Source organism: Cydia pomonella, chromosome 23 (assembly GCF_033807575.1).
Source record: "Cydia pomonella isolate Wapato2018A chromosome 23, ilCydPomo1, whole genome shotgun sequence".
Taxonomy (NCBI): Eukaryota; Metazoa; Arthropoda; class Insecta; order Lepidoptera; family Tortricidae; genus Cydia; species Cydia pomonella.
In genome coordinates, this window is record NC_084725.1 from 12,893,453 (window position 1) to 12,919,851 (window position 26,399).

The 26,399-nt window shown below is 38.2% G+C and overlaps 2 protein-coding genes across 2 annotated transcripts in view; one reads left to right on the forward strand and one right to left on the reverse strand.

Annotated features, from left to right (window-relative positions):
• The window catches only part of LOC133530615 (sodium- and chloride-dependent GABA transporter 1), a 30,202-nt gene extending 23,916 nt beyond the window's left edge, over window positions 1-6,286 (reverse strand). The window contains exon 1 of the mRNA XM_061868617.1: window positions 6,053-6,286. The gene's annotated coding sequence lies outside the window, so the exon portion shown is untranslated. The remainder of the gene's footprint in view (window positions 1-6,052) is intronic.
• An 18,738-nt stretch (window positions 6,287-25,024) lies between these two features.
• On the forward strand, window positions 25,025-25,684 carry LOC133530804 (uncharacterized). The gene has a single exon (XM_061868869.1). The coding sequence runs from the start codon at window positions 25,025-25,027 to the stop codon at window positions 25,682-25,684; it is 660 nt and encodes a 219-aa protein (XP_061724853.1).
• Window positions 25,685-26,399: the final 715 nt, after the last annotated feature.

Consider the following 26,399-nt stretch of genomic DNA (forward strand, 5'->3'; position numbering starts at 1 on the left):
ATGGTCATTTGATCGATACTGGCCAGTTATACACCATTGTAAAGGTAGGTTATTTGCTAATAAATTCAAATATGGAACACTCGGAAAATGTTAGGATTCCTTTTTTAATTATTTTTTTTCTGGGTAATTTTGGAGGGAAATTTTCGCAACAATGGAGCTCACTCGACGTGATTTTCGTGTTATGATTTATTATGATTTTAAAAAAGGTTTAAAACCTCAAGAGTGTTTTGAACTTTTAGTTTCAACTTTTGGCGAGTCTGCTTGTTCACGTGCAACTGTTTTTAATTGGTTTGCTGAATTTAAAAGGGGACGAGAGACCTTTGAAGATGAGGCGAAGACCGGACGGCCGCCAACCGCAGTCACTCAAGAAAACGTACAGGCTGTGGAAAAAAATGTTCGTGCGAACCGACGAATTACATATGCAGAGCTCGAGCGTGAGCTGGGTATTGGATCAGCAGCATTGCAAACTATAATTCATTATCATCTGGCCCTTCATAAGCGTTGTTCAAGATGGGTGCCGCACAAACTCACCGATTTGCAAAAAGACCGCCGCGTAGATTGGTGCAAATTTATGATAGATAAATTCGACGCTGGCGAGAAAAAAAATGTATATGATATACTTACAGGTGACGAAACATGGCTATATAACTACGACCCCGAAACAAAGCGGCAGTCCACAGTATGGTGTTTTGAAGATGAGCCGACGCCAACAAAATGTCGCCGAACCCGAAGTACACAAAAACAAATGATTGCCTCATTTTTCTGCAAGACGGGACATATTGCTACGATAGTGCTAGAAGATCAAAGGACAGTCAACTCTGAATGGTATGTGACAGTTTGTGCCCCCAGAGTACTGTCAGCTTGGTGTGACAAGCGGCCGAAATCGGGAACTCAGCACCTGCTCTGGCACCATGACAACGCTGCCCCTCACACTTCTGCTAGAACACTTGACTATTTCAGCTCAAAAAACGTGACTATCTTGCCCCACCCGCCATATTCCCCCGACCTAGCCCCTTGCGATTTTTACTTATTTCCCAAAATTAAAGAAAAATTAAAAGGAAGGCGATTTGAGAACAAAGAAGATGCCCTGGCTGCGTATAATTATGAAATTTCTGAGGTATCTAAAGAAGAGTGGTCATCGGTATTTTCTAAGTGGTTTAGACGGATGGAAAAGTGTATACGTGTTCACGGTGACTACTTCGAAAAAATAGATAGCTGTAATAAAGAATAAAGTCGGTAACTTTTGAGTATCTAATTTCTTTTGGCATGACCCTCGTATGTCGAGACTTCCGTTAAAGGCGCTTTTGGTCCAGGTGTTCAAGTCGAGCTTCTTCGAAAGTAGCTACACCTTCTCTTACCTTATTGCGCCATTCTGATTTCTGAACCTTAAGCTTCTCCCAACGCTTTATTACAACAGTAATGCTGGTGAAGTCTGTATTCGCACGGTACCTTTAAATATCATCAGTGTCTTTGCGGATCCATAAATTGTCTTTTTTGCCGTTGGCGTGACTTTTTTTCGGCTGACAAGTCGTTTTCAGAAGATAATTTATAACTTAGTCTGAAACTTTGACAAGTTCTTCGAAGCCTTTTTTATTTTTAACCAAGTTAAGAGTTTGGAAGTAAATTAACATTTCTTTTTTCGACTTAATGCCAGTGGGTGAAATGCCCGGTATTTAAAATAAAGGGTGTAAGTGTGAGGGATGGAAGTAGGGATTGCAATCCGGTCCGGCGGATCCGGTAATCTGGCCGGATCCGGCACTTTTCAGGAGCTACCGGATCCGGTAAAAATCACCGGATCCGGACCGGATCCGGTATAATAAAAAAACGCCTAAATACAGCACGCGCTGTGCGTTTCAGATGAAGAAAAGGCAACGGATACGAGGTATGAAGTTGAACAGAACAAAAAACGAATGAAAAAGTTTAAATTTAGTAAGATAAACATATATTTATTATGACGATGACTGGGAACAGAAGAGGATTTCTTTTTCTTTCATGTTGGTGGCACGATATGACGATTACATAAATACTGTAATAGAAGGAAAAATGAAAGGATGGAGATGCCATGGAAGGCATTTGTAATTTATGCTAAAGAGAAGGTTCATGTCGTGTCATAATGTTGTGATAGGAGATTAACCGACTACAGTTGGGCTCATCAATATGTGTGAATGAAGAATATATGATAATATTGATAAACTTTAGTTTTCTCCGATATATGTATATATATGATAAAATATAGATTCTTTTCTATTCAAATTTAAGAGAGAATCTTTTGTCTTTACAATTTCATCCAATCTTATGCAATTTCCTTCATCTCCTGGTACATGCTACTCTACGTCCAGCCAATTCTTTATTTGATCTATGTAACTTTCCCTTTCCGCGATGGTTTTCAATCCTACATTCTATTATTTTTCGCATGAGATCGTCGTGTCGTGTGTTGTTCTTTATAATTTGACCAATATACTTTTCCATAAATTAAAAAAAGTACAATTTTTTAAGTCATACAGTCTACTACTTTTTCGGACAAATAAATTGGAGCAAGATAATACTAGAGCGCATTTAATATCATAATTGGTTAAAAGTAAAATATCTTCGTTCAAAGTAATAAATAATAGTAAGCGTAGGAGTTGAAAATAGAGTTCCGGTTACTTAGAGTTACGGTTACTATATTAGCGGAAAATCGTTGAGCATTAGACTTTTTGTTTGCCGCGATATCTATTGTCGAGTAGCAGTCCTGAGAGTTCCGCTACTCGATGCTAAATAGATGTCGACTACGAAAATAATAAGCGTTTTGGTACCAAAACTGATGTATCGAGTGTGCAATCTATGTAATTCTTATTTCTCTATGCTAGAATGGATGTCAACGTTAGAGTTTGTGAGGAAAGAGAAGAGTCGTGGAATGTATGGAGCCCAATACATTCCACGACTCTTCTCTTTCCGAACAGACTCTCCAAAGAATTCAATCAATGAACAGTTACGAAAACTTGTCCGTTCAAGGAGCTCTAATTCCCACCCCACATCCCATCATCAGGCTTTGGAAACTAAGCAAATTTATAATTGTAAACGAAAATCTGAGCACTTTTGAATGGTTAAATATAATAAATTACCGATTTAAAATTTTTGTTTTTAAAGTGATATTGACATTGTGACACTTTTTACTACCAAGTTCTATTTTATTGTTGAGAAGTTATTTATTAACTGCAAATTATAGATTTAGGAATACGTATTACGCAAAAAACTAGAAAAATATGTCATTTAATTAACTTTTATATCCCTATACCAAACCGGATCCGGTCCGGCCGGATCCGGCCGGACTACGGCCAAAATCCGGCCGGATCCGGCCGGATTGAAAACCAATCCGGTTTGCAATCCCTAGATGGAAGTGCATTCCTGGGAGCGCGGATATCATGTTTTTTACAAGCTTTTATTTAACTTGCCCTGTTAACTGTATGGGACAAATCTTGCAAGTTAAATTTGACCCACTTCCAGGTTTCCGATGAAGCTGAAAATTTGCATACATATGTTAAAGTCGGGTGACGATGCCATATTATGGTACCATCGAGATGATCAGATGATGGAGACAGGAGATGGCCATAGGAACTCTGTGATAAAACAACGCAACCCAATTATGTTTAGGGTTTTTAGAATTGTCTCGATGAGTATTAGTTGCCTGTGGAAAAAAAAGTACAGTCAGCGATAAAAGCTTGTACCAAAAATGAAATTTTTGCCAAAAACTTATTTTCGATCGAGCGAAGGTCACTCAGGATTCTAATCGATACAGGCCCTCTAGAAAGGTCTCAAGATTGCTAATCAAATTTATGGCAGTCGTAGTGTGACCCAAAAAAGTGCTACGACTTTTTAGGGTTCCAGCCAAATGGCAAAAAACGGAACCGTCCTGTCCGTCCGTATGTCAGCCACTTTTTTAGTGGCCTAGCGGTAAGAGCGTGCGACTTGCAATCCGGAGGTCGCGGGTTCAAACCCCGGCTCGTACCAATGAGTTTTTCGGAACTTATGTACGAAATATCATTTGATATTTACCAGTCGCTTTTCGGTGAAGGAAAACATCGTGAGGAAACCGGACTAATCCCAACAAGGCCTAGTTTATCCTCTGGGTTGGAAGGTCTGATGGCAGTCGCTTTCGTAAAAACTAGTGCCTACGCCAAATCTTGGGATTAGTTGTCAAGCGGACCCCAGGCTCCCATGAGCCGTGGCAAATGCCGGGACAACGCGAGGAAGAAGAGATACTTTTTCATTCCTCATGCCCTGAAAGTGGGTTGTTGTTGTTCTAAAAAGCGTGCAAAAAATAATACGTTTCTGCTCTAGAGCACTGTACTTTCTAAGTACGTTTTATTTTCTCTTTTTATTAGCAAATAACGTTTTTGTTTTAAATGGATTTGTTGTACAATTTCCATTCTGATAATTAACTCCCCATTCCATAAATAACGATATTTTTTACCGAAATTGTTAATTGAAAGTAATATCCTCAAGAATACTACTGATGTTTATACTTAGCCGTATTTTTAAAATTCACCTGTATTTTACTTTCCTCGTATTCGAAATGAAAATAGAGTGTTGAACTCGGGTGAAATGCACCATTTCAGTCTCGGACTATTGGCCCTCAGAAATGAGTGCCGTTCATCCCTTATTTAACAATCTACTATTAACGCGTTGTTTTATACGCTACTATTTCTGATGTCTGTACCAATTTAAACTTTAAATGGTGGTATTTAAGAAAAATAAAAGGTTAATTGAATAACAAATTCACCTAGTCTAAATCGAGCCCGACCAGCTATTATCCCATTAGGTAGGGCAAACCAGGGGGCCTACCGCGAAAACCGAAATTCGCAAATTGTGGAGATCTTTCTCTTTTACTCTCACTAAGACGTATTTAGAGTGACAGAGAAAAATGCCCGCAATTAACGAACTTCGATTTTCGCGGTTATAGCCCTGGGCTATTCGGTGATACTTGGTTATTCAGTGATAGTCAGTTTTATTGTCTTTTGGCCGAGTTGCCCTGTAATTATATTGCTTAAAACGATCTCTAAGAAATAGCACGAATGTGGCTAATGTGGTGTAATATGGTTCCAAGTCATAAAATTACCAGGTAACTTGGCTAAAATACAATAAAACTGACTATCACCGAATAACTATGTATCACCAAATAGCCAAGGTTTGCCCTAGGTAACAAAGCTCGTTGCAACGATTTAAACGGTCATTACTAGTTTGCAACGTGTATGGCTGAATAAATATAGAAATAGAAAATGGATCGTTAAAATTTGCCTTTGATAGAATATTCCTCGCCTCGGCGGGACTCGAAATTTAACGATTTTAGTGCAATAAAAAATGCAATTAGATCGATTATTTTAGTGCAAGTAGCAGTTCTTATAAATTCGCTTCTTGACGCTAGATGTTGACTACGAAAATAAGCAGGGTTTATGTAAGAACATTGATGTATGGAGTTGCTAACTTATTTCTTTATGGTATATGTACTATAGATATTAGATATACGTAGACTCTTCAAAACTTAAAAACGCTTTTGTGTTTGCAAGTTTAAAAACGCCTGGTGTCGGCGTTCAGTGTCAGACCGGCATGGGTTGTGTTCTCGCGCGCGAGTCCATACTTGAAGTCGCCAAAATGTATGGAGTCGCGTGCGAGAACGCAACTCGTGGTAGCAGGCCAGAAACATCAATATTGCCGGTTTCTTGAAGATTCCTTAAGATCAATCGGTTTTATTCTACGATTATGGACTTTACACGGTTTAGCACTAAATCTTCATTCTTTTTGAAATTTTGGAGAAAATATCAAAAAATCGCAAGATATAGGTAAGATTCCGTTTGTTGTTTGCCAATGAACGGGTACCTATTTCAAGACTTATCTTTTAACCAATTTTGTATCAGTAAGTCACATCACGACATGAAATGACGGGTTCAAAGTTTGTTAAGTGGCCGGTACCGTATCTGTAGGTAACTCAGTGAATAAAACAAACTTAACATAGCTTCAGCTCACAAATCCACAAAACTACCAACACCTTACCACAACAAACACAAAAACTTACTTTAAACACACACAGCGTCAGCTACACACACACATCACAAGCATTGTCCAACACGGTCGCGTTTAAAACTCGCAAAACGCTTCTTAGCTTGGCTTAAAGGACTTGCATCCAGGCCATTACTGTTTAAAAAAAAAAGGCAAGGCGTGCGGCGCGGCCTCATGCCGTGCTCCGAATGTGGTTTCAACCGGGCTCGTATACGTTACATGACATGTGAACGCGTCAACTGTCAGAGATGGAAAGAATTATGGGCATCGGTAACGAGATTGGGCCCCTCCGGAAGCTGATATGACGCCGGATGATACGTTATTGGCGGTACATAGCTGAGCAGTTATACATAATATGCGTTCTGTTGCCGATTTCGATATGACTGGTCAAGAGCTTGAGCGTTTTCTGACAGAGTTGACGTTTGAAATCGTCCAGGCCAGTCGCTACCAAAAGGTCACTAGCAAAAGGTCACTAGCAAAAACAAACGTATGGCAAAATTACCGCTATTCTGCATGCTATGAGGCTCGGCATACCTAATCGTTACTACAAGGGCTTGCTTTCATGCGAGGCCATAGGCTGACTTACAAGAAATCCAAGAAGACACAGATCGGACGCACGCTAATACTAAAAGGCCTAATGGCTGTATTAAAAACTTAAAAGTGAGCTTTGAGACACCTGTAGGCCAAGCTCTGCATCATACCTTAACTACTCCCTTCGTGCTCAATACTCGAGACCCTCGCGCCGTGGCGGAGGCGCCTGTATTTACGCCAGGACCGAACTAATAACGATAGAGCGACCAGAAGTTGGAAACCTGTCAGTTGAGATGCACTTCGAAACCTGTGCCGTCGAGTGCATCGGCGCCGACCTCATCGTAGTGTGCATTTACAGACCTCCTAGCGGTGACGTACAATTATATTTTTCTAAGCTAACCGAATTATTAAATATGACAATTATGCAAAATTACAAGATCTTGTTAGTCGGTGATATTAACATAGATTTATTGACTAAATGTACCCTGACATGTAAAATGAATGATATTATAAAACAATATGGATTTAGACAATTAATTAATATGCCTACTAGAATAAGCACTTTATCTAGCACCTGTATCGATCACGCATGTACGAATGTTCCGAAATCTGACATCCAGAATGTATCTTGTATTGAGCTTAACTTGTCTGACCACGTAAGCATAAATGTTTCTGTAAATATTAAAAATAACTTAAATACTGGTAGTAATCATGTATTAAAACGAACTTTTTCAAATAACAACATAAATCATTTTATTTCTAATTTGGAACAATATAATTGGGCTGAAATTCATGATAAACGTATATGTCCTGGTGATAAGATAGGTTTAGTTATGAACGTAATAAAGCATTATTTTGACATATGTTTCCCACTTAGAAAACAGTTGGTAAAAAACAATGTAAAAATCTGGGTTACCGATACGGTTCGACAAATTCGCTACCGAATACACAAACTTAAGTTAGAAATATCTAGAGCACCTAATGATTGCGAGTTACGCCTGACCCTTGAAAAAATGGAAGTACTGTATTGGTCCACATTAAAAACGACTCGTTGTGAATATGTAAACAGTCAGATAGCTAGATCGAATGAAAACTTGTCTCGATGCATATGGCGCGTTATCGCCTCCGAAACATGCAAAAACTCGAATAAAAATAATAGTGCCTTAAACATATTTATTTCTAAAACAGCTGGTGAGAGCGATACCGCGCGCGCCGTCGCTGCCGCCGACCGCCTGAACCGGTACTATATACAAACAAATGTAAACAATACAAAGCCGTGTAATCGCTCTGCTCTTATCTATTTGTATAACTATTTACCAATATATGTGCCTACATTCCAGTTTGAACCCTACACTCTAACTGAAATAGTTAAAGCCTTTAAAATAATTAAGCGAAAAAAATCCCAAGATATTAACGACATGTCTACTTGCGTGCTGGACTACCTACCGCCAGTGGTCGTGTCATTATTCCTGCTTTTATTCAACGAGTGCCTACTTAATGGAGTATATCCAGATATATTGAAACTTATAAAAGTACAACCTATATATAAAGGGAAGGGTGAAATGGAGCTTGAGAAATGTTTCCGACCAATATCTCTAATACCCATTATGTCTAAGGTTTTCGAGTATCTTATGAGTTCATCACTTATGAGATATTTCATAGGTAATGGTTTATTAAATGCGCAACAGTATGCATATCAAGCGGGGCGGTCGACGACTGACGCGACGCGCGATGTCGTGGCGCGGACGCTGACTCATCTCGACGCCGGGCGACAAGTCGCTGCTATATTTTGCGATTTGTCGCGCGCCTTCGAGCTGATCGACCACTCTTTGCTCCTTGAAAAATTATCTAGGTATGGTGTCGGAGGCCAGTTTCATAATACTATACGCTCCTTTCTAAATAACCGCAAACAGAGTACATGCGTTATGAACTCTAAATCGAATTTAGAAAATATAGGCAATACGGCTGTACCACAGGGATCCACAATGGGAAATGTCCTATTTTTAATCCTGGTAAACGACATCTCATCGGCTAGTCCTGATTTAGAGTTCATAACTTATGCCGATGACACATGCATCCTGGTGAGCGCTGACAACCTTCAAATTTTAAATTCTAAGGTCGAAATTGCTATGCAACTAATATCTCAATGGTTTGCTGCAAACGGTATGCTATTAAATCTAGAAAAAACCAATATTTTATATTTCCAGCTTAGACATAACATTAACAACAAACTACTTATAAAGCTAAATGACGTCGAAGTACCACAAGCTAAAGAGGTAAAATACCTAGGCTTCATCCTAGATTCCGGTCTCACGTGGTCCCCTCACATCGACTGCTTGTGCGACAAACTGTCTTCCGCATGCTATGCGCTTTCCAGGATAGCACCGACCTTGTCTCATGAAAATGTGATAAAAGCGTACTATGGGTATTTTCATTCGCTTCTTATTATGGGTGCTGACCTGTGGGCGACGGCGGCTGACCGCGAAAGGCCTTTCAAATTACAAAAACGTGCTGTTCGTATTATCAGCGGAAAGTCATATGATCATCCCGCAAAAAGTTTATTTAAAGAGTATAAGATTCTCACTCTTCCGAGTGTTTACATATTAAGCGCATGTAAGTATGTTAGAGCTAACGTGGATCAATACGCTACCCATTCGCAGGCCCGTAGAATTAACCGGTTAATCGTCCCGCGGTGCAGGCTCGCAAGGGCCCGAAAGTCACTTGGGATCTTAGGCGTAAAATTGTATAACTTGCTACCTGAGGAAATAAAACTAGCAAAAATGAATAAAAAGTTTGACCAAAATCTTAAAGCAATGTTAACTGACTTAGCATGCTACAGCGTCGACGAATTTGTTGAATCGTGTACTAACCCTAAGTAGTTAAATTATATATAAACACGTTTTTAATTGTTTACCTTATAAATAACATGATGAATTGAAAGACATATGCGACCTATTAAATACTGATTATGTATTTGTTCTGCTTTAAACATATTTTTATTTTATAATAAGTGACATTTATCCAAAAAATGCTGTGTACCTACTAGTATTAGCTGAATATGTACCTAACTCAAAATGACCTGTAAAACATTGACTTTTACCAATAAATTTCTTGTATCTTGTATCTTGTATACCGAAGGCTGGCCTAATTTCGGTGGTAAAGACCATGAATTTTGAGGACCTGCGAAGCCTGAGACCGAGCATTTCGTAGCCCAGTTTGCTTTCCAGCGAGGCCGAAGGCTAAGCACAGGAGGCCCGAAATTGGAAATAGAGCTTATTGTACACAAAACGTTTAGATCGGGGGCGCGCCGGCAGGGCTGGCTGACAGTATGGCAGATGCAGAACTTTATTGTTAAGTTAATAAAGGTCGTGATAGATGATTATACTTTATGCTCTAGAGCACAATAAGCAATTTTATGTAGCTTACACGCGCCTTAAATGTCAATTTTACGAGCATGAAAAATGAAAAAAAAATGTATTTAAGCAGAAACGCAAAGCTGACCCACAAAGCTGAGACATAAATGAAAAGTGGAAAAAACCACTGTCTCGGACGAGACTCGTACTCGCGACTCTGGATCCCTAGACTATCGGACTAAGTTGCAAATCCAAGGACCTCGCCAGTAGGTAACGTAGTGGCACCAGGAACCGACAAGAACCTATATCCGATACTTTCATTTTATTTTTTTAGTAGCCGCACAGTGTTGCCTATCAAGAAATCGGGTTTCCACCCCTATTTTTTCCGTAGTTTCGCCCTAACATTTTGTCCTACTTGGCTCATGTTTACACGTTATACAGGGCCCTTCGCTACTTAGACACTAATTGTAATGTAATTGTAGATTTTAATCAAGGGTTGAAAGGCACCCATTTCTGTCGAGGTAGTTTGGCGCTCGAGGAATACGAGGAAAGTAAAATACTCGTACATGTGCATTTAAAAAACACGGCTAAATATAAACTTCAGTAGTATTTCTTGAGGGTACTTTCAATTAACAATTTAAGTAAAAATATCATTATTTATGGGATGGGGAATTATCAGAATGAAAATTATGCAACGAATCCATTAAAAACCAAAATTGTTATTGATATCATAAAAAAAAGAGAAAACGTACTCAGAAATTATAGTCCTCTCGAGCAGAAACGTATCGTTTTTTGCACACTTTTTAGACACCCACCCACTTTCAGACCATGAGAAATGAAAAGTGTTAAAATGATTTCTATTAAAGCATATCGTTGAGCGTCCCACATCATCGACTCGCGCGCCCCGCGTTCCGTACCGGATGTAGTTACTACTACCGTCTAGCCGGTAAGGGCCGCCGTCCATTGTTTTATGAGATTTATGAGCTATATTTTTTTATGTGGGACCGTTTTCAAATTTTCATATAATGGTGTATTCACGTAATTTTAAATATTGAAAACCGTCGGATAATTCCGAAAAGGATGATGTTATGATGGAATTTTGGGTGAAATTCATGTAGTTTTAGAATATATCCGACATACGAAATTACCCGAATAGTATACATACCTATGAAAATCTGTAAATGTGTTAATTTTATCTTCGAAATGGCTTACCTATCGCAGACAATTTTTTTCGTAGAAGTTTGCTTATTAAAATAATTTTACATTTCATAAAAATCCGTTTGTTTTTTGGAGCAGCTCCGTTTGCACCGATAGTAAAAAAATTAAAATAAAAAGAAAAGAAAAAAACACTGGTTTGGACAGTGCTTTGGACATGATTCGAACCCGCTTCTTTTCGTAACACCGGTGGAATCGTTCTTAACCAATCGAGAAACTTTCGAATAGGCCTCGTCGAGACTGAAATGGTGCCTTTCACCCGAGTTAAACACTCTACTTTTCATTTCGAATACGAGGAAAGTAAATAATTACATTTATTGTATTCAATTGAATTGATAATACATGTGCGTTAAAAAAACACGGCTAAGTCACTTCACTAGTATTTCTTGAGGGTACTTTTTTTACCCTACAGTGTGGGGTATTGTTAGAAAGGCCTTTTAAAATTAATCGGGATCTTCAACAATTTGATCAAGTGAAGATATTCGGAGATAATTGCTCCGAAAGAAAAAAAATGTGTCTCCCCCTCTAACTTTTGAAGCATAGGTCCAAATAATGCAAATGCTGATTATGCAAAAAAATTACATCCCTTGCTTAACAATTTACTGTTTCTGTCCTCCATCTTTAAGTCAGTCAGTACCTCTTAAAAAATTTGACTATATACAGTCAAACCTGAGTAAGAGAGAACTGGGTAAGCGAGAAAACTCTATAAGTGAGAATAATTCTCAGGTCCCGGACTTTGACCCCCCAAAAACCTCTATAAGTGAGAAGCAAAAACCTGTATAAGCGACAGTCGTTTTTCTCGCCCTGACCTCTATAACTGAGAGCCTCTCTTGCCTGAACCTCTATAAGCGGCAGTTTAATACTGGCAATGTATGACTCATTCTTTACAGGAACTGTGTATATTTTTGTTTTCTTTATAGTTCGAAGAATATAATAAACTATCCTAACTAATTTGTAATCAATAATACTTACAGAGGAAGGCTCGGTACAAAAAATGTCAAAACGAAAAATAAACGTGTTGTCGTTAAATGATAAGCTCAGAATTGTTAATGCTTTTGAATCGGGCAAGATACGTAATGAAATACGAAGTGAATTTGGATTAGCAGAATCTACCTTTTATAAAATTATAAAATTCAAATATTCGATAAAGTCTCAGTTCTCCGAAGGAAAGGCTTTTAAAAGGCTTTGGAAACGCTCCACAAGTTTTTTGAATACTCAGCAGTTGTTGATAGGGCTATGTTTATTTAAATTTATGATTTGGAAAAATGTGCACTAAATATAAAATTAAACACAAAAAAAAACGGATTTCTTTAAATAAAATTGTTAGATTATTTGATTTCATTGTAAACTAATTACTCTAATAAATTATGCTTATCTCGTTTATAACAAAATATTTTGCATATTATTGAATAACCTCTGTAAGTGAGAAAGACTTTTCTTGTACCTCTATAAGCTAGAAACTCGGATTAGTGAGAAACCTCTATAAGCTAAAAAAAAATGACGGTCCCTTGAACTCTCTCTTAACCAGGTTTCACTGTATACAACATAATCTCCAAATATAGAGATTGTAACTGAGTGCAGACTGTACCTCAACAAAAACAAACGCTGAAATAAACAGATTTTTTTTTTTTATATAAGCTCGGCTTCAAACCTCTCTCTTAAGTGCTCTCTCTTTGACGAGCGGTCTGGCCTAGTGGGTAGTGACCATGCCTACGAATCCGACGCCGAAGCCATGGGTGTTTTCTATGTATTTAAGTATTTATATATTATATATATCGTTGTCTAAGTACCCTCAACACAAACCTTATTGAGCTTACTGTGGGACTTAGTCAATTAGTGTAATAATGTCCTATAATATTTATTTATTATCTCCCTCTTACACGGGCGAGGCTACATACAATTAGTATAAAGTTCATTTCAGTTTAATCACAAAGGATTAGTCTTAGTCTCCATGGTTGATTGCAACTATAAACTAACACCTCTGTCCTCTGAGAGATTCCATTAGACAAGGCTTCGTTTGGTGTAGGAAATTAATCTAACCTCATACATCGTTTCATTGTTCACGGTAGCCTTCCAGTTGGGTATATGTTGCTATATATTTTTCATCACACTTGTTCGAAAAAGATCTTATTTCATCCAGGTGTGCTGAAGGACAAAAGCCTATTTTGTTCCCGTGGGAGTTAAGGATTGTAAAAAAAGCTATAACTCCCAAGGGAGCTATAGCTTTTTTCTTTAATTATGTCGCTTATTCATTAGCATAAATGAGTTTTACTTTTAAAACACTGACGTTTATAATTTAGTATTTTCGTTTATGTTTAAAAATATTTAATTCGTTTATTTAACAGCCGTTTACATAATTTTCAATCGTGGCTGAATGCCGAATAGGTCTGTGCCCTCGATGCCTCGCCTGCCAAGAAATTACAAAATGGCGGACGAATGTTTGATATGTCACCGTATTTCAGAATTATTTCGCTTAAAATTTAGTTTTTCCTTCCCAAGTGTGCCACCCGCGTATCCAAAATTTCACTTACCCCCCTCGTTGCACAATGTATTATTTCATCATACTTGCTCGAAAAAGATCTTATTTCATGCAGGTATACCGAAGAATAAAGGCATGTATTGTTCCCACGGGATTTATGTACTTATTGTGAAAAAAAAGAGTTATACCTTTTCTGTTTAAATTGTGTCACTAATCCATACGAACCAAGTAAGTATAATATGATTTATTTTTATTGTTCACGTAAAAAAAAAAAAAATTTTTTTTCAATCGCGTCCGAATGCCGGATAGGTCCATGTCTTCGATGCCTACCTGTCAAAGAATGACAATATGGCGGACGCATAATTGAAATGTTACCTTATTTAGGAATTATTTCGCTTTAAATATAGTTTATTCTTTGCAAGTTTGATGAAAAAACACCGTGTGTAACTCCGGGGTAACAATATTGCACACTCGGGCCTTTAATTATCACCCTCGTATCCAAAATTTCACTTACTCCCCTCGTTGCACAATGTACTATTGTTTAACAAATTAGGGGTTTGAGCTCAAGATATCACCTCAGAAAATTCCGGCTATATATACAGGGCGTCCCAAGACTATGGGACATCAAGAGAAAGTACTTTAAATATCGTAGATAGGGTATTTTGCTGAAATAAGACTATTTCATTTTTAAAAGTAAGTAATATTGCATTTAAAGAATTTCTAAAAAAAAATTAAAAATTGCTTACTTTTTCTGAGAATTAAACCGCAACTTGAAATTTTAATCAAAAATTTTACTCTATTCATTTCTTTTGCGATATCATATTTCTGAGATGACTTATTTTTTATGCATTCTTTCGATTGGCATCATAAAAATACAGGATGTTTTTTTTTCACATTTGAGTCGGTTCGATTTGCAGACAAAGTAACTTATTTTTTTAAATCTTTGAATGCAGTATTACTCAGTTTCGAAAATAAAATAAAGTCTCCTTTTAGCAAAATATCCTATGTCTTATATTTAAGGTACTTTCCCTTGATGTCCCATAGTCTTGGGACGCCCTGTATACTTATATTTATACGTTTTATTAGACTTAATCTACCGTCGTCTCTGACCCTACTCTCATGATTGTCACGTCAATTCCCGTCAAGCGTGACACTAAATAGATTTCCGAACGACGGAGAAAAATATATTTCGCGGACGGGCTTGAAAGAAAAAATGCGGTATTTTGCTGACGATATACGATGACATCACAAAAGCCAGATTTGTATTTTTTGTGTGACGCATATTTTATATTTTAAGAACACATAGTATATACACATAGTTGCACATATGCACATAGTTGACGACCGGTTTGGCCTAGTGGGTAAGTGACCCTGCCTACAAAGCTGATGGTCCCGGGTTCAAATCCTGGTAAGGGCATTTATTTGTGTGATGAGCATGGATATTTGTTCCTGACTTCCTGAGTCATGGGTGTTTTCTATGTATTTTAAGTATTTATAAATATTTATATATTATATATATCGTTGTCTATGTACTCTCAACACAAGCCTTATTGAGCTTACTGTGGGACTTAGTCAATTGGTGTAATAATGTCCTATAATATTTATTTATTTTTATAGTAGATCGGGAAAAAACATATGCATTCGACGTTTTCTACAGTTTTGCCGAAAGGCAAAGCATCAAGGAAAGAGAGGTATGGGCACTGTGAATGTCATCTCGCTTTGTGTGGTAGTGCACAGCAGATGTCATTCCAGATCTAGAGCAGAGCTCAACTGGGGAAGTACCTCCACCGTACAGAAAACTGCAGCCAAACACTAGACCCTACTCATAGTGTTGTGTTCCTGCCGGTGAGTAAGGTTGCTAGATTTCAACTGGGGTGTCAGGAACGGCACCGCGCATATAACACCTCTGGCGTCCATAGGCTACGGTAACTGCTTACCACCAGGCGAGCCGTATGCTCGTTTGACACTGACGTAGTATAAAAAAAATGAGAATCAGCTTTTTGCCTCTTTTTCATTGTAACATGGCTTATAAAGTGATCACCAAAACCAAGTTTTTATTCTTCTTTTTATTTATTTATTTATTATCGGCAAGGTACACTATTTTCTGAAAACTACCACCTATCAGACCATAATTTTAGTACAATCTTTTAACGAAAAATAACCAACCTTCAAAACTTTAAAATGCATCAGTTTTCTCAGTCCTCATCCATCAAAAGGAAGAAGAATACAATATGACAGCTGACGCAGATTTCTAAACAATTTTGATTGATGTTAGAGGGTTATTCGACAGGTGCCAAACTTAGGTACAGTCGCCTACAGATTTATCGGAGCGACCGAGCTCAAAATATTTTACAGTACCTACATATGGTGCTACTTTCGCTTACCTTGCGGGAACGAGCACTTTCCGTGCATATGTCGAAACTTTAAAGAGTTATGTTTTTTTTGTAATTATGTAACTAATTCATACGAACCCAGTAGCGTAAATGAGTTTTACTTTTATACTGATAATCTAATATTTTAGTTTAAGTTTCACAATATTTAATTTGATTAATTTAATAGGAGTTTAAAGTAATTTTACACCATCTTTTTGTATTATTTTCGTAGGTATATCATTGTTTTGCTCTATCAGGTGCAAGAAAAGCTTGAACTCATGTTTTTTTTTTTAATTTTGCCAAAAAAGGGTTAAGAACCGACTTATTAAAAAGAGTTTTTGGGAATCGGTCGAAAATGTAGCTTTTCATCATACCTAAGCCATAAGACGAGTCGACTCATTTATCAAAATGTATGGTTGAACATACCTACATACTACACAAATATACCCATTAATCAACATACAGTCAAAGAATTAAATTTTCAACTCTCATGCTCTGAAAGTGGGTTGTTGTTGATCTAAGAAGTGTGCAGAAAATGATACGTTTCTGCACTAGAGCATTTTACTTTGCCAGTACATTTTTTCTTTTATATTACTATAATTAATTAAAATTTGAGATTAAATAGATCTATTGTACAACTTACATTCTGATATTGAACTTTAACTCGGGTGAAAGGCACCTTTTCTAATCTCGGACTATTGGAACTCGAACGCAGTGAGTTTACCTCGACAGAAATGAGTGCCTTTCATTCCTTGGTTAACAATCGACTATTTCGTACAGTCGAGTTCATAAATATGTATACATTTTATCACCGTATTGCAATGGATTAACGTGCAGAAATGTATACATATTTATGAACTTGGCTGTACCATTTTGTACCCTGTTACAGTGACAATCAATATAAATTTTTTTGGGACCTCATATCACCGTGACAAAGTACGAAATGGTACTGAAATTAAATTCCTTAACCCTACATAGACTGCAAGAATTCTTCAAAGTCAGGTAAAAAGCATTTACGCATACTACACCAAATACCCCGAATACTACGAACGAATTCATCTCAAATGTGCCGAATCATAATAAACCTAACCTCAACACCACACAGTCCAAATTCCCACCACACTTCCTTTCTAATAAAACAGTTCTTAAAATTTTGGTGAATTGATTAACTGACCTTAAGCCTTATTCAGTACGAATAAGGTGCAAATATACTTAAAGTGACCAAACTATTAGAAATCTGGATTTCGTACTCACGTTTTTCGTGGCGGTGTAGCTGGCGTGGTAAACGGAGCGGTGCAGCCGACGTGCGGGGAGGGTATGGACAAAGGACTCAGGGTTTGGTCCTGGGCGCATGCGTGGTTGGTCAGTACCATAAGGAGCGTAGATGCTGTAGAGATAGATGCGAGAGAATCTTTACTACGACGCGAAGGGCGTCTTGCAGCGTAAGTTTCTTCGTTTAAAAGCAAGATAATAATGCATTGGAGTAACTCTAACTTTGTAAGCTGGATCTCTAACTGGAAAATCTCTACTAACCTAGAAGCACAATCAGTTTAGCAACAGTAAATAGCCAAGATACCTTGGTAAGCGTTGCAATGTTGTAAATATTGCTAAGGTATGAAGTGCTTCTGGTTTACATATAGACCGCAAGCCAGGAACATATTTCCATGACCAATCGCCTCCCTATGTATGATGAACCCTCGTGGACGTCAGCTGCCGCTCCGTTGGTGGGTTGAGAAATGGCAGCATCCGAAACACGTAAAAAAATTGTCATCGCCTCCCGTTTGATAATTTGACAGATGTTAGTTTAGATGCTATTGTGAATATAAAAATCGTCAGCCGGTTGTAGCGCGGTGGAAAGAACGTCAGCTGGTCGCATGATAGTTATAACAAAATCATGAAACTTTACATGTAGCATTCCATCAGGCGTTTCAACGCTTTACGCATATTTTGCGGTCATAAGTGGCAATGTGATTAGCTGACGGTCTTTCCACCGCGATACAACTGGCTGACCATTTTTTTAATTCATGATAGCATCTAAATTATCATCTGACAAAGCATCAGCCGGGAGGCGATGACTCTATATGCTCCTGGCCCGCGGTCTAATAGGTACACACACATATGTACAATTAATTATTTTCGGACCCGGGTTCGTCCTTAAACTACGTCCATAAGAGAGGTATGGGCATTGTGAATGTCATCTCGCTTTGTGTGGTAGGACACAGCCAGTGGATGTCATTCCAGATCTAGAGCAGAGCCCAACTGGGGAAGTACCTCCACCTTACAGAAAACAGCAGCCAAATAACACTAGACCCTACTCATAGTGTTGTGTTCCTGCCGGTGAGTAAGGTTGCCAGAGCTCAACGAGGGGGGGCGGGTTTAGGGTCGGCAACGCGCATGTAACTCATCTGGAGTTGCAGGCGTACATAGGCTACGGAGACTGCTTACCATCAGGCGGGCCGTATGCTTGTTTGCCACCGACGTAGTATAAAAAAAAATCGCTATCTGAGTCATTTCATTTCATCTATTTGTTCTTAAACAATTATTTCATCATCAGTTACTCCAATGGACCTTTAACAATGGACCTTTAAAAAAATGGTAACTTCTTTAGGTTCTTCTCAATATGTTACCTAAATAAAGATTTAGGTATACGAATACGTGTCACTCGCGGGTACTTAGTCGAAAGCTTGAGACGTGTCGACTGAAAACGTGAGTGACCCGAGTAATACAATCAATACGCCAGAGTTTCACAGAAGTTTTGTATTCATAACGTGCATATTGAGGCTCAAGATTCCGTCGAGTTTAAGAAAACTTAGAATAGTTTAGTGAACACGCAAAAAACTCTGGTGGCCTAGCGGTAAGAGCGTGCGACCTGTAGGGCTAAGATGGTCGGCTCTTTATCATTTGTCACCATACCTGTCACGTTCTAACGAGTATGCAAGCGAGAAAGTGACGGGCATAGTGACAAGTGATAAAAATGGAACCATGCTGCCACTGCTGTAGGGCTAAGATGGTCGGCTCTTTATCATTTGTCACCATGCCTGTCACGTTCTAACAAGTATGTAAGTGCGAAAGTGACGGGCATAGTGACAAGCGATAAAAATGGAACCATGCTGCCACTGCTGCAATCCGGAGGTCGCGGGTTCTAACCCCGGCTGGTACCAATGAGTTTTTCGGAACTTATTATGTACGAAATATCAATATTATTTTTATCTTTATATTACGCCAATTCTCGGGATTAGTTGCCAAGCGGACCTCAGGCTCCCATGAGCCGTGGCAAATTACCGGAACAACGCGAAGAAGAAGAGTGTAGTCAACACGCATCTACCCTTCAAATATTTAAATCCTACATAAGTTAGTACCATAGCCTCCTTCCAAACAAAAACAGCCGTTATTACCATTACAGAAGGTTCTTGTCAATATCACAGATATCTAATCCATTTGTATTGTGGCTTCTGAGCTTCGCAAAAAACAATAACAACAACATACAAACATAATATACAATGCAGTTTATATATATTTATAGCGGGTCGCAGATTACTTGCAATAGATAGAGCAGAATTTCGTACTTTCTGTGCCCGTCTCTGACAAGAGGGTCAGTTGAGCAAACCGGGGTGGCAGATGGAGGAAGGAATACATGAGTAGGTCTACTTCTAAAGTCTAAAACAGAAATTTATGTTCGAATAGATGGCGATATAACTTTGGCCTATACTCGAGTAGATGGCGACACCGTTTGATATTTAACACATTTCAATTTAGAGAATTTAACCGACTGGAATCGCTTTGTCTGTAATATTCTGTACAAACAGTCTGACGATTTTTGCGGGGGAGGAGCACGTCAAATGTTTTCGCGTGTACTATTTGTACGTAACGTACAAATAGTAATTTTAGATAAACGCCAGTCCCTACACTATACATGACCATTGGCCGAGGTTTTCGAGAGAGTGGTAAAGTTCTTAAGTAAGGCGACTCCGGTTGGTCAAATGCTCTAAGCATATCGGTGAAATAACATGGGCCAAATAGCCATATGTCATTCTAAGAGTTTAAGTCCTGTGTCGAAAGATGGCAGTAAATTTAGTAGACTACAATTTTACATGAGTGTACTGATGGTGTCAAGCCACTAGGCAACTAATGATTTTCTTTCTTTTTTATCGAAATACACCAGGGTTGGCATTCGGTTCGATAGTTCTTTTTTTTATTCCACGACGGTGGCAAGCAAGCATGCGGCCCGCCTGATGGTAAGCAGTCACCGTAGCCTATGGACGCTTGCAACTCCAGAGGTGTTACATGCGCGTTGCCGACCCATTAAAAATCTGTACACTCCTTTTTTGAAGAACCTCATACTGTAGACCCTCGGGAAAACCTCGGCATTTAAGAGCAATTCCTAGCTGAGCAACTTTTCAAATCTCGAATTTTTGAAGCTATGTTTCTGTCGCGCTGCGGTGGGCGGGAGCGGGAGCTATCTAAGTGTGAGTGCGCGCACACAGATGCGAGACTCCAGTGCCCGCTCATTGCGCGCCGTTCCGTCGACACGACATCGCCCGCGAGCCGAACGGAATTTATCCTGCGCTGCCCGATGCAAGTTGTTTTTGTTGTTATCACATAAATTAATATTGTTTTTCATTTTTATATTATACTGTATCTATTAATTACCATATAGGTAAAAACTGCAAAAAATAATGATGTCCCTGCTTCGGTCGTCGTCGTACAGTCAAGTGCAAAAATATGTATCGAAAGAATCGTCTCATAAATATGGTACTACGCTCTTACTACACTGGAATAAGATGCTGGGACATATTTTTGAGTAAGATGTGTACACCCATATTTTTACACTTGACTGTCCCTATCCGTTTTTGTAAGTAGGTATAAATATATGGCTAAACTACAATCTATTTAACTTGTAATACCTACGATGGGGCTAGACTTGGGCCGCCTTATTGAAGAACGTATCGCAATGACAATCTGGGTAAAGAATGTTGGGATAATGCCGGACAATTTTGGGACCAATTGAGAGAACTCGTGAGAAAACGTTTTTTCGAGATCTCAGCACGTGACAGATTCTTGTAGTACGGAGCGAATCGTTAAATAATAACCGTAGATTCGTTCGTATTCGTAGGTCCGGTGTCTACCCTTCTCCAATGTATATAAATTACATTACAGCCACCAATAATTACAAACTTAAAAGTTGTCAACGAAAGTTTTTTTTTCGTATTTTTGTATCCGATCTTAACCCTGATACAAAAATTGGTAAAATTGTGGCTCTCAAACTTTGATACCTATGTCATAAGGCAATTTGATAAGTAAACAATGTGCTAAGAAACCTCTTATTGTAAGGTTTACCCGAAGTAATAAAGTAAGAAAAACCACTAAAATAATAGATAGGTTTCGAAGTTTTGACAATTTAAGATCTCGTGAACTGTACAGGTTTAGTGAAAGTGTAAATGTATTGTTTATTGAAAGGAATGTACTGGAAGATATTAAGTACTTAAGTAGGAGGGACAAAAATCAAAATAAAAAATAATCGTGCCCAGTCATTTTTAATGAAGGTCGCCAAAAAAATAAGAATCAAACTTAGAAATCAAAAAGATTAAGTAGTTCTTTAAAAAGGTCAAGGTTTTTTTTATACTACGTCGGTGGCAAACAAGCATACGGCCCGCCTGATGGTAAGCAGTATCCGTAGCCTATGTACGCCTGCAACTCTAGAGGAGTTACATGCGCGTTGCCGACCCTAACCCCCTCCCACCCCTCGTTGAGCTCACTGAGAGCCCATCTTGAAGTATAGAAAATAAGTAAAATTGCGATTTTGTTGGTATAATTTTGCAATTATGTATATATTATATAGTTGATATACAATCTTTTTTTTATAAAATGTAAGGATCGTATGTAAAGAGTAAAGTAAATATATAGGAAAAGAGAGCCCTCTTGAAGCATTTTAAGGGAACTAATTTCGAAGCCCTATCTCTATTTTGTATCCTAAACTAGCTATGTATGTATGCGTGCACATCTACATATGCATCCGTATGTGTAGGTACTTTATTGCGAAAAATTGCTCATTTGCTATCTATTTTACTCGATTTTGTTATACAATTCAACATGTATCATCATCCCTATACAATATAAATACTCTTTATTGCACACCTCAATAAAAGAAAACAGAAACATAAGCACAGGTAAACAACAAGCGGTCTTATCGCTAAAAAGCGATCTCTTCCAGGCAACCTTTGGGTTGCGGAAATTAAAAAAATTACATTGTCAGTAAGTAGGTGTCATTGTCACTAAACATACACATACAATATACAAACATACAAAATAGACTGCCAAAATCTCTTCCTTTTGATTTACCGTCGCGCTGGTAGTGGTACTGGATAAAAATAGTGGTACGAAAGTGTGATCAAGAAAACAATAAATGTGATAATTAAGTAGGTCAGTAGGTAAATTGAAGAAAATTTAAAGTTTGACAATCACTGCTGTTTTTGAATTAGGTAAAGATCGGATTGTTTCTTTCCGATCTTTACCTGGAAGGGTCAAGATCGGATAGCGGTCTACAGCAGTGCTAGGTCTGTTAACACAATTACAAAAACAAACACAGTTTCATCACAATACGCAAAATAAATTACAGGTCGAAGATCGGATAGAAGAAAGAATTCGCGAAATTTACCTTGCTCTCTGTGATTGCGCATAGCACAAGCCCGACTCCCTGAGCGACGCGGGAACACTGGCAGTCGAGGCGCAATGAAATGGCGTCTGACACAATGTTGCCAATATTAAAAAAATAAAGCCAAATTAGGGAGAAATGAATGTCCGACGTTCTTCACCCGCATCCGGTATTTACCCAACATACCTTAATCGTTGAACCGCCGCATTTCAAAATGGCCCTTATTTTGATATCGGCTAGCCGTAATGTAATACGGCGGATTATACAATACGACTGCGATACTTATATGTATATAAATCCCCTTATCAATGTAATTTCATTTAATTTGCTATCTAGTGGCAAACATCAATGTAGTTATCTTTTACTTGTGACGCACAAGTATGAGCAATGTAAACTACTATATTTCTAAAAAAAATTTACTTGTTTATTGTGATTATACGTAGTAAAAGAAAATGTGATTATTAAATTATAATACGAAAGGTGGTCAAATCGCAAAATGCTGTCGTTTTATTTAAAATAATGAAATAATTAGACCAGTTCCGAAAGTACCGTGAAATCCCGGTTCTTTAAAACAGTACCGGTTCTGCAATCCCTAATAAGGATGTTATGCCCATCACTATTCCTTCTGTGTACGTATATTTAGAAACTGTCTCCGCCTCCAATTCGTGCGATAAGGACAACTGCAGCTCGGACCGAAATTCACACGCAAAAAACTCAAAAATCGAGGTTTCGCTCTCGACTGTTTCCTCCTCCAAATCACAACCAATCATTATGAAATTTTGGGAATTGCAAGAGGAAGAAATAATCTATGCCGCTATGTTTTGATTTTTTGGATATTTGTTGTCATATTTGTATACTGTGCCTTTTTTTACAGCCAATTCAATTAAGCCGATTTTGCGATTTTCGAGGCGCTGTAATTTTCTTCAAAATAAAATAATCCAAAAAAGCAAAACATAGCGGCACAGATATTGATGATATTGATCTTATTTGAAAAAATCATTGCTCTAGGTTAAAAATCCAGGAAGGAAACAGTCGAGAGCGTTTGTATGGGAAAATCACAACTAGGAATTCCTCTTAACGCATTCCACAACCAGAGCGTGCGCGGGAGGAAGTTCCTCTTAAACCGCACAGTGCGTGACCATTTGGCTTGGCACCGACTTGACACTTCAGTTGCTAGCGCGTATAAAACGAATAATATTTTATTTTATCCGTTTTGAAGTCAATTTTTCTATTTTTTTAAGTTAATATTTAATTATGACGTATGATAAAATACAAAAATCTTATCATGTCAGTACAGTCAAGGTATTAAATATCGACACGGACAAAGTGCCAAAAATATGTATACACTACTTTAATGTATAGGCAATAAGGTCGTGTGTACATATTTTTGGCACTTTGTACGTGTCGATATTTAATACCTTGACTGTACATGTGAAAGTTTACGATCGAGATAAATGCACACATTTACAGAATACCTACCTCTCAAACGTGCAGAAAACATTACGTCAATAGAACGACGTAACCACCACACGATAGCACCGAATTTGAATCCTATAATAAAAGTGATAAAAATCAAAATCGGTCAATGGTAACTTCTGAAGTATAACGATTTCTTATTGTCGTAAACTTTCAGAGGCGTTATTGTGATTTTGGACTTTAAGTGGAAGTTATTAAAGTTGCATTTTGTAAGTTGCGGAGCTCAAATAACTTAGCTTAGGGTAATGTTTTTGGTAAGTGCAATTTGTTGAATACAGCACGTTAGTAGTTAGTGGTTTTTGTTGTGATTAGGATATTTCATTGGAAATTTTTCCTCCCTGTATATGTACATAAAGTATGCTACATTCGCCAAATATATATTACATCTATATAATTAAAAAACTTAGCTAACGAGGATACCCCTAATTGTACTTCATTCCAGATAACGTTACACTCTAGACGATCATAGTCAGAAAATCTAATGCTTTCTGTGAACTACTTCATTCCAAATAACGTTACACTCCAGACGATCATAGTCAGAAAATCTAAAGCTTTTCTGTGAACTGTACAGCAAACAACTTCGACTTTGATAAAAAAAGACAACGGGTTGCACTCCGGGAGTGCCGGCAGAAGTGAAAACTTGAATATTAACGTTGTGCATTTTTGATATTTCCATGCCACTCGTCGAGTATGTGGCCGGGATCGACAAATAACCATGCATAAAATATCCGAAACATGAATGTTTCGGATTTATTGGTTTCTGCCCACTTCCGTGATATAAACTAACCGATGTCCTTCCTCGGGAATCCAACTTTCTCCATGTTCTTTTTCCAGTGCCGAAGCTCATGCCCAACTGGGCATAGCTATATATACTAGCTCATGTACAACTGGGTATAGCTATGCCGACGATATGGTGCTGCTGAGCCCCTCAATAAACGCATTAAAAGTCTTGCTGGGTATATGTGAGAGATACTCTGTGGCCCACGGGCTCAAATATAATGTCAAGAAGAGTGAGATCTTAGTCTTTAAGTCTGGTACTAAAACGTATTCTATACCACCTATTAACCTAGACGGTTCTCCTCTTCAGACAGTTACAAAATTTAAATATTTGGGCCATTGGGTCACAGACACTCTAAAAGATAATGAAGACCTGGAGAGGGAACGCAGAGCACTATCGGTTAGGGGTAACATGTTGTCACGCAGGTTTGCTCGCTGTTCCCGTGAGGTAAAAATTACATTATTTAAAACCTACTGCCAAAACCTGTACACGTGCAACCTGTGGAGCAACTACACCCAAAAAACCTTTAGTGCTCTGCGTGTCCAGTACAACAACGCTTTCAGGGGTTTATTGGGGCTGCCCTGGCGCTGCAGCGCGTCAGCAATGTTCGCTGAGTGGAGCACAGACGGCTTCCACGCAGTGCTGCGTAAGAGGGTGGCGTCCCTGTGGGACCGCGTGCGGGGCAGCACCAACACTCTCCTGAGGGTGATTGCGGAAAGGGTGGATAGCCCCCTTATAACTCACTGGATGACAATGCATGTTAGATCCAATGAGCATTATGTGTTCCACTAACACTAACATTAATGTTAACTTTATTTTTAAGATTTTTCTTGTTATTTTACTAACACAGTCTTGTAGACAAAAATATGGATACTTGGTGTCTGAATTAAATATTTTCATTTTCATTTCATTTATAGCGAGATGCGGGTTGTGTCTCGTCCTTACACGGCGTACGATCGAGGTGTGCTGTGTGTGATTTGTCTTTGACGTGTGTTATTTTCTATGTACTTATTTCCTAGTTGACTACGGAACCCTAAAAATCTAAGAATGGCCGCAAAGTCGCGTTCAGTTTTATGCCGTGTCGTACAGCTGCGTTCGTGACATCGTGACCCACAAATGGTGTAGCCGGGAGATCAGCGTTGACTTTTGGGTTAGCATTTATGCTGAGGCGGGACCATTTCGTGGTACTATTTATTTATTCTATGTTTCAAATTTTATTTCTTTTGTTATGCTATACTTTTGTATGTTATAGTTTATCACGAATAAATTCAATGATTTCTGATTTCGGAAAAAACGAAGGGGCATAGCTGTGAGTATACATCAAATAGGGTTGTTTCCATCTACAAATCTTAGGGCAGAATTGTATCCCAATAAATTCTTTTGGATTATAAGAACATATGTTAAACTACTTTTACGGGACCTGTAATGACCATATTTTTGTAAATATTGAATTTAAAATATCTTTTAGCACACGTCACGTGACCGAACTTGAAACGTCATTGAAGAT